The sequence below is a fragment of the Malaya genurostris genome, chromosome 3, assembly GCF_030247185.1.
Source record: "Malaya genurostris strain Urasoe2022 chromosome 3, Malgen_1.1, whole genome shotgun sequence".
Lineage (NCBI taxonomy): Eukaryota > Metazoa > Arthropoda > Insecta > Diptera > Culicidae > Malaya > Malaya genurostris.
Window position 1 is genome coordinate 159510302 of NC_080572.1, and position 9980 is coordinate 159520281.

General features: G+C 35.7%; 1 protein-coding gene across 5 annotated transcripts in view; it reads left to right on the forward strand.

The window, feature by feature from the left end:
* LOC131439398 (longitudinals lacking protein-like) overlaps positions 1-8105 on the forward strand; it is a 49083-nt gene extending 40978 nt beyond the window's left edge. For 3 of the 5 annotated variants that reach the window (XM_058610349.1, XM_058610348.1, XM_058610350.1), the window contains exons 7-8: positions 4411-4818; positions 5362-8105. In XM_058610349.1, coding sequence (XP_058466332.1) covers positions 4411-4818; positions 5362-6587 — 1634 coding nt within the window. In that variant the 3' untranslated portion in view covers positions 6588-8105. The remainder of the gene's footprint in view (positions 1-4410; positions 4819-5361) is intronic. The other 2 variants (XM_058610351.1, XM_058610352.1) reach the window with 1 other exon arrangement.
* Positions 8106-9980: the final 1875 nt, after the last annotated feature.

Sequence of the window (9980 nt, forward strand, 5' to 3'; positions counted from 1 at the left end):
ACAGTACTACCTTTCAAAGTGAAGGAGACACAATCCGCATAACGCTCGCAAAATATAAGTAGGATGTTAACTGGTGCTTAATTTCATGCATAGATATTTTATTTGTCGTTTAGATAATGTAATGAATTATGTAAAAAAAATAGTTGAAATAAAAACTACAACTTGGTATGAATTGAAATCCAGACATGTGTATCAGTATGCAATGTTTAGTGCACGTCCAAGTATCTCCTAGGAAAATTATTTAGAAAATTCAATCTTAGAATCAGCGTAGTTGTTTTTTATGTACATTTATTTTGATTAGTTTTGTTCTAGTTTTCAGTAGGTTTGATTTTCTTTTAACTTTTTGTTTTATATTATGATTTTTCTTCAATGTTTTCGTTTCTTCACCTTCGCCTGCTTCCAGACCGAAACCCAGCAACGAGTTTATTTTATGCAAACTATATAAACACCGGTCAGCGTTTCCAGTGCAGCGTGTGTGATAAAAGCTACCTGCGAAAACGCCATCTTCAACGTCATATGCGAGACGAATGCATAGGGATTCCGCCTCGTTTTAACTGCGATCACTGTGATTCCAAGTTTCGCCGCAAATACCATCTAGTTCGGCATATGGCTTCAAAGCATGGAATTCAGATGGAGAAAATGCTGAGTGCCGCCGGAACGGCTAAAAACGATAACGAGTATTATAAACCAAAGGGCACTAACGACGGAGACAAGTTTTCGGTGGATGCACTGATGATGAAACAGGAAGTGCTAGATCAAGTTACCTCGCAGTCGTCGTTATTGCAAAATTTTAAGACACTTTTCTTTGATTATGCGCTGAAGAATGTGCCGACTCAATTACAATAAGTTTCATTTTAATTTTTGTATTCATTTGTGTCATTTGATTCTGTCTTTTTCGTGTATTGTCTAAGTTTGAAACTGATTTCTTGATCTGATCACTTCTAAATTCGCTCAATTTCTTTGACTGATGTATGTTTCATTTTCGAGAATTTCTGCCAATTTCCCACAGTATCTCATTTTTATTACGAAGCCATTAATTTTAAGACAAATTTTGAACCAAACGAAAATGCCATTTTTATATTTAGTATTTTTATTCGACATATTTTATAATTGAAATCGCGTATTTGTGATTGAATAAGGATTTAGATATTTTTTCTGCTAAGATGTAATTTTGTCTACAGCAATCTCAATAAAATAAATTTAAACAGCCAAATCAATGAAGACTGTACCTTTTATTTGTTGTACAATTGACATGAAGAAACCAAAAAAAAACAAATCATTGCCTTTCGTTCGAACTGTTCATCTCATATGCTCTTATTCTTTCTCTGTCTTTTGTCGTGTTCTCCCTTAAAACATACTGTAAAGCAAAACTAAATTTAGCTGTTTTGATCCCATTTGTTCCCGTTATTTAACGTTTTTTTCGTTTCTTGCTATTGATACCCAGTGTTGCCAAACATTTTTATAAAATGATTAATCTCCAAATCGAAAAAAAAACAATACCAAAAAAGAGCAATTTAAAAATTCAAATTCAAACCCTGCAATTTTCCAGATCTAACGTTTGCAAACGCCCACTGCCGGGATGGAAGGCGTCTGCTACAGTTAAACGATCTGTTATATAACATTAAATTTTCCGATCTGTCCAAGTTTCTTAACGCCGATGGCCGTTATCACTGTCCGAGGCGGAATTGCGATAAAAACTATAAGGATGCGAGCTCCCTCCAGCGTCACATCAGGTAATAACTATATAATCAGTCGTTCATGCAGTTGACAATCGTTTTTTTTTTTTAATTTCTCCTACTTTTCTTCTTTTGTTTAACAGGTATGAATGTGGCGGAATGAAGAAATTTCGCTGCGTAATGTGCGGTAAGGCGTTCTCACAAGGATCGCATTTGAAGCGGCACCTCGAATCCGGTGTTTGTATCAAATACTACTTTTAACCGATTTATAAAAAGTAGTTTTATGTTATGTTACAACATCACGGTAGTCTATATGAAGAAACCAATGTACCAAACAGAAAAGTAATGAAACCTAAAATGCAGGAAAACACAAGTCTTAGTCTAGGGAAGAAAGCAAACATGCACGTTAACGATTTCGTTATAAAACTTTTGTAAATAGTCATCGTCCAAATTGTTTTCGCGTGACGATACCAAAATAACGTTGTACATCACTAGTAATTTATGAGAGAATGATGTTGTAGTTTGTTGTTTTTGTTGAATCGTAATATTATTGTTATCTATTGTTTAAGACCGACAGGAACGACCCCAAAACAAAGGTTATCAAAGTTTTTTATAACTTCATACAAAGAGCTGTAAACGAAACCAAATTAGTAGAAAACAATAAATCTAGTTAATTAAACAATTTTAACTAACAAAAGCTAGTATATCATTGATCATTTTAGTTGAGTAATTTGGGTAGGGTATATAATCAGTAGATTATCGTTATCCAAAATCAAAATTAGTTCATTTTGTCTCCAAATTTAGTATGCACTTTTTGTATCATTTCTTATTGGATCTAGCTAAAACCTGCAGCAACTTGGCGATGTCCAGTGCGGAAGTAATAGGAATGATCACTGCCGTCACAAGCGTCAATGTGTCTGCGGCGTCATGCGAGAAGATCATAGAGGAAGTGATGGTCACGGACGGCGACTTCATTCATCTAGATGCCCTGTACGACGACGCTACTAAAGAGGTCCCAGTAGTACCTACAGATTTTATGATCGATGCTCATCATCTTACCATAGATAACGACGAAGAAAGTAGATCATTAGTGGGTCAGTCTCTGGTAACTGAACAGCAGTTGTGCCGAACAAAAGAAATCATCTCCTATCAGCGTTACGGGAAGATTGACAAAAAAGTGTTAACCAACTTGAATTTCAAGTGCCATCTGTGCGGATTCGGTTGTGCTATTCGTGAAACCTTGTTGAAGCATTTTGATGAAGAACATCCGTTGTAATGTATAGTTTCAAATAATGAAATCGTTCAGTGTATGATATTGACTGAATAAACAAAGTAATGTTTAATGCTTGAACAAAATAGAACGGAGTTTTTTGCTCTAGCTGAATTTAAAATTTAATCGTAGTATCTGTAGACCAAGCCAGACTAGCTGTCGTTCAGATTTCTCTAATATATTTCCCTTTATTTCAGGTATCGTTTTGGAAGACCTCCAATATCTAGAAGATGTTGCCGAACGAAAAAAGTTGCCTTTGCCATCATCGTCGACGGAAGACGAGTCGTTGGTGTTCGTAGCGAAATCGAATGAAACCGGTAGAGATACTTTCGAATATGTAATGCAAGAAGAAGAACAAACAACAAGCAACGAAGATGAAACGAAACCACAATTCTCGGAACAAGTACTAGTAAAAAAAGAGCGCAAAATTCCTCCCCACATGCGGCCAAAAAACGATTGTGAGGCACGTTTCGAATGTCCTAAGTGCGGAAAGGGTTACTCGTTAGCCAAAAATATGCGACGACATGCTCGATTGGAATGTGATCAGGAGCCTAAGTTTGCATGTCCGCACTGTCCTTTGCGTTGTAAGCGGAACAATCAACTGAAAAGGCATATCGCATCCCGACATCTCAACATATTTTGAATGTACAAATTGAATTTTGTTGTACGTTCGAGTCGATTATTGCCAATTTGCCTACCACGAGCTTCTGGTAATGGTAATCTGTTTCCTTAGTGAGCGCTTGGTAGAATGATCGTTTGTTTGTTACATAAGTTTCACGATGTACGTATTTTCAAGTAACAACTCCAACTTCAGTACAGATAACCAAAGAAATTATGTCATTGATGGTACTTTGAATACGGACAATAACTTCAATTCAAACACCTGTTAATCGTTGATCTTCTATTGACATATAGTTTTATAATTGTGCAGTCTTATGGGTACGCATTGGAATGACAATTATTATGTGAAACGATTTTATTATAAACGACTTACTGCCACGCATTCACATAGCACATGAGCTAAATTATCGAGTTGTGATTAACTTATGCCAAACTTATTATTCGATTTAAATGAACATTACCTTTTTAGTGTGTATGAACCCGAACTTATCAAGAACAAAACTGCATAGTTAATTTGTTTTATATCATTTAGTAACTCGCCGATTTTGCGCATTGATGACACAAAACTAACATTTTAATAAAAATGATAAAAGTTAATGGTCTAACATATCTATTGTTTTAACTGAATAAGCTGAATCCTTGATGTAGCACTCCACTTTCTGTTTGTAAATTTCGTTTTTTTTTTTCATAACACTATCGGTGTAAATACACATAAAAAGCTTTCTCAATAGTTTTCGGTAGTACATTTAGAATGTTTTAGACATTAAGGAGTACATGAGGTGGACGGGTGTTTGTACTATATGTTTATTGTTTTATCATACTAATTTTGTTATTTCCTTACAGACAAACGCCCAGCCAAATCGCCATTGGTTCCTGCAGCCAAGAAGATCAAAACATTCACAGTGACGGTTCCAACTACGTCACAATCGACCGTGATAGCTCCAGGAAATCCGGTTAATTCGCAACATATAACCCAGATAACCCAGTCCACACCGGTAATTTTGAACGATCTCAATGACTGCCTGTTGGAGAGCAAAAATATTGTTGTATCTAAAAAGGACAATAAATACATATTGTTCACAACCGCAGCTGTATCGCCACCTCAACCCCCACCATTACAGCCCGTACAGTCGACCACCGTGATCGATACCGGACGCATCGAAGAATTACTGAAAAAGGATAAGATTATCAAGAAGACGGAATTGCAGGGTGACGGAACTACGACTACGACATACATCTTCGACGAGTGCGGTAATATTCTAGTTCACTCTACCTTCTTTTGGGTATCATTTTGTTCGGAGGATTGGGATTTTTCAGAGCTCCTATCTCAGCTTTATCTATACATCACAATCGTTTGACTGGCGAGGGCGCAGAACACGCTATCAAAATGGCAAACATTAGCAAATTCTATGCTCTCGAAGTCTTCATACGTTTCTTAGTTATTTCGGGCACTTAACGATTTTATAGGTCATCACTATTAATATCATTTACATAGGTTTAATTGGTTGCGGACTGTGATATGAATAAAGTGTTTCTCTTTCGGTTTGTCTTTATTTTACCATATGAATATGTCACTAAACAGAGAAAAGAAAACTACATGTAAGAACTTTTCCGAAAGTTCTTAGTAGGCAATAATTAAAACCATTATTTTCAGATCTGTTGTATGTTTTATTTTTGACTGCGCCTATCTAACTATTGTTTGATTGTGTTTTACGCTTGCCATCCATGCTAACCCATCTCACCTAAACCGTCAATATTGGTTTATTGCTAACCAATTGTTTAATGTTCTTACAGATATTTTACCGTTGAAATCTACATCCAAAGAAATGATAACTCACTCAACGGCCATGCCAGCAACGGTTGGGACGATCAGTTTGACTCCACAACAAATGGGAAAACCAACTACTATTTCGATAGTAAAAGTAGGTGCTGGCGACGTGGTAACCACAGCAGGAACAGCCGTAATTCCAGTTGGAACTGCACTAGTTCCTACTTCTGTATCACCCAGTATCAGTGCGATAGGTGGCAGCAGCACTTTAATCAATGCCAGTACAATTCATAGTAACCAAAGCCAAATTGCTTCCACAAAGAAGCTCCTCAAACCGACACATCCGAGAATCAAATATTCTAAGCATAAAAATCCATCGGTACAATCAATAACAACCGTACCGATTTTGACGATACCTACGGTCACTACCAGCCAGCCGATCGCGGTTCCCATTCAAGAATCTATCGCTGGAACCACCACGAAGATTGAATTGCTTAATTTTTCCCTTTCGAGGAAGTTTCCGGGACAAGGTACTAAGACTATTGACGTTAGCAACATCCAGCAGATACCGATATCAACGGTATCAAAACCAATTTCTACCAGATACACTGTCAATGAGTTTGAAACGTCCACCTCGAACACATCTCAAAGCAACGACTTCACCAGTGGTATGATCGATGATTTAGATTACTCTGTTATCGATGACATTGAGCTTCCGGATGACGTTCAGGTGAATTTCGCAGATGCGTATCCTCCAAAATCATCGCATAGCGAAATAGAAGATGACACTGGTGAATCACAGGATCCTGCAAAATCGCTGACGAATAAAAAAAATGTTAAATCAGAGGCAAAAATACTCAACACTTCGATGGACGAAAAGTATGCCCTGTTGGCCAATACGAGTATTATGAAAAACTTTGAGTATACAGTTAACGAGTCTGTGGTAAGCGATAACGATGATGGAGAGATGCGGCAGTACATATGCCGGCATTGTGGTAAACGATACCGCTGGAAATCGACCCTACGTAGACATGAGAACGTAGAATGTGGTGGTAAGGAAGCAATGCACCAGTGTCCTTATTGCACGTACAAAGCGAAACAACGTGGTAATTTAGGAGTCCACATCCGTAAACATCATGCAGACATGCCACAGTTGGAAAGTCGTCGTAAGTCGAAAAATCGTGAATCGCTGAGCCTGATCGATTCAATTAAACCTGAATCTATAGAATCGGGAAGCCAAGGGCATCTGTAAACAAAACACATAGAGACAAGGTCGAGACTTTAAGAATTATAGTTCGGTTCGATGGTTGATTTATAACAGAGTTCAAGGTCAATATTAGATACTTGGAATGCGAATTTCATTGAAGAAAATTAAATAATGTTTTAATTTTCATGTTATATGCACATCGCACGTTTCTGTTGCACTACCTCAAACTCCATTATCCTAGACAATTTTTGTTTAACTACAGCTATTCAAAAAATCAAAATTGTTTTCCCACTTAGACTTTTTCGGTTTTAAACAGAATTAGGTTACCCGAGATAATTCATTTTTATTTTCCAGGAATAAACCTCGTTTTGTAGTGTCGCTTTTTCGTGATATTTTCAAATTATCAACATTCTAAGTAATGTTACTAGCTCTAACTGTAACTCGTTAGGCTTCGATTCTGAACAATGGATGCACAGGTAGTGCTGTATCACCGGTAACGAGTAATACTTGTTTTTTTTGTGTTTTTAAATTCTGAGACAAAAATAGGTCCCAACATGCAGTTTTGTTTTGCAAGATATGCATAATATATTCAATACAATAGTATTTAGTAGTAAGGCAACTAAGAAGTAGCATTCACTGAACACAGAAAACGAGCCAGAACCAAATAAATTTTATTAAGAGTTCGCTGATAGGAAGATGACGCTTTGCGGTGGATGAAATAAAGTAATCCTTTTGTCACTCTATTTTATCTCTATAAATCTTACAAATATTAGTTTGAATGAGTTTTAACTGTGAATTTATCTTGTATTACTGCAATTATCATACACGTACGTATGCAAACAGGGCGTATTGTTAGGTTATAGAACAACAGAATATGTATTTTAGAATTACGAACATTAATTGCATTTTAAGTCTTCTTTGTTTTCTTGACTTTAGTTTTCACAACAAGCTGATAGGATGATCGTGAGATCTCGAAAATGTATACTTCGAATATACTTCCTGTCAGCAGGTCCTCTAAAGATCTGACTTGTAGTGGTTAAACTTTTTTTTCATTCGGTAGTGCTAGAAATTAGAATTTTTATAGTGGTAGGATTTTTCAACCAGTTTAAGTTCAATTGTCATAATACATTTTGTTGAGAAATCACAATGAAAGGAACATAAAAAATTGAAAAAATACACACAATAAAATGAGCAAGTGTAGAACTAAGTAAGGATGATTCGATTGCAGTTTATAAGAATAGAAGATGAAGGGATCCCTTATAAAAATATGAAAGTAATGCAAAGTGCATATGAAAATATTTTGGATTCTGATATATGAAAATGCTGTAAAATGGATGCCATTTTTGTGCCCGGAAGAAACGCGAATAAATCGATTTATGCCACATGTAAAAATTTCATCGGTGTTAGAGATGACATTTGCACAGAATTACAAATAAACAAGCAAATTCTTAAATTTAAAAGATGATCAGCACTATATATATATATATATATGATTCTATATATTTATCTGAAAATTACAAAATAAATGTATGGAAGTTTATGAGCTAAAAATCGTATCTCAAACTGTGGTGTTTTTTTTAACATTTTTATGAGTTTATCATCGGAATAATCGATCCGTGATTAGAGGAAAGAAACTTATAAGAATATTTTTTTCTTCCATATATGTATACCAACCATGTTTAAACAGATTAGTTAAGCTACGTTTTATTTTTCTGTTATACTAATATATTTTTTTCTTTTTCAGGTAAGCTAACATCGAGTGATTGGAAGGGTGAACGGGACAGACACTTATGTTTAGGATATTTATTCCGCCCGTTAGTGGATTACTACCACCTCCGCTGATCTACGGGTAGCAACGTTAACTAGTTTATTTTTACTAACACGCTGTTTCATATTTTTAGAACTGCTCCAGAGTGTAACAGTTGGTGGACCAACACTTCCTCCTCGCTCATGGCTGATGTGGAAATATCTGGAGACCAAATACAAAAATCTGGGCCAGGAAATATATAAATGTCGACAGTGCGGAAAATTATACCGGACAAAGTACACGTGGAAGCGCCATGAAAAGAAGGAATGTGGTGTGAAGCCCCAGTATCATTGTACGCACTGCGATTTTTCCACCAAATACAAGCACAATCTAAAAACGCACAATAAAATTAAACATGAAATGATCCAGTCGATGCATCACGCTCAATCACAGCATTTCCGTTATCATCACCATCATCAACACCAACCTCAGGAAGGTTTACCGGTTGTGATGGTCGGTAGTAGTGTAGGAGATGTTAGTGAAGGTGAAGGCTCATCTGGTGAGCACGGCAACGGTGGATTCAGTTGCAGGAATAACAATATCCTTAAACAAAAATTCGATGACGACGGCGATGATGTGTGATTAGCTCAAACTTTATTATCTATGTCCATCTATGACGTATTGTTGAGGAAGTAATAGAGACAGAGGCGTAATCAAGTGATGATTGGTTCTAGTAAGGAAAAAATTGGTGCAGTGTCACCTAGGAACAAATGACCAGTTGAGTTATGTTACGTGCGCGTTTGGTTTTTGTTTGACACCCTTGCATTAATTGCACTTTCCATTTTACCAAAAGTTTGTTTTAGTGTGTAAGAGAAAAATTTCAAGTTACTGTTAATTTGTTTTATTAACTCTTATTGTATCTTATTTTTTCATTTTTCAATTTTATTTGAGTTATAATTGAATTCATTTATTAGTTAGTAAGTGCAAAAGCATTCAAAGAGAAAGCTTGCGAACAGATTTTTGTGGTTCTGACATCAAGCCAAAGAAAATATCCTTCATCACCATTCAAGGTTGCATTGGGTCAGTATATACTATTGTATATGTTTTACTCGACTTTTACACCAACCGTTCAGATATTTATAATGCACAGTGAAAAGTTTATTAAATTAGATGTTATTGACAACTTAGAGCAATTTGAAAAATCAAGAAATCAATTTTTGAATTTCGAACTTTAAACAGCTTGTTGTTAGTAAGACCAGTTGTATTTATTTATGCAAATTGAGTGACATTGAATGAAAACAGATATTTAATATACGTGCTGCAAGTTCTTTATGCTTTTGTGCCAAATCTATGCGAGTTTCGTTTAGAACAGTTTTTTTGCCATTAATGACAAACTTTATAATAATATTCTAATCGATGGATGTTTTCAATTTGTTTGAGCATTTATCCTTACCTAGTAACACATACTAATTAAGTACGCTCCACCGTCAGAAGTACATTACTAAAGATGAAACAAAACTGATGTGCCAAATAGTTTTCTAGTTATTTTTTTCAATTATTATTGTAGTGCTTAAACACATGTTTTCTTTAAGAAGGAATCAAATTCGCATAAAGAAGAACACATTTGCTAGTTAAAAGGTAGATTTTTACCTTTCTTTTGGCGAAGTATATTATACTAATCGGGATTAGAA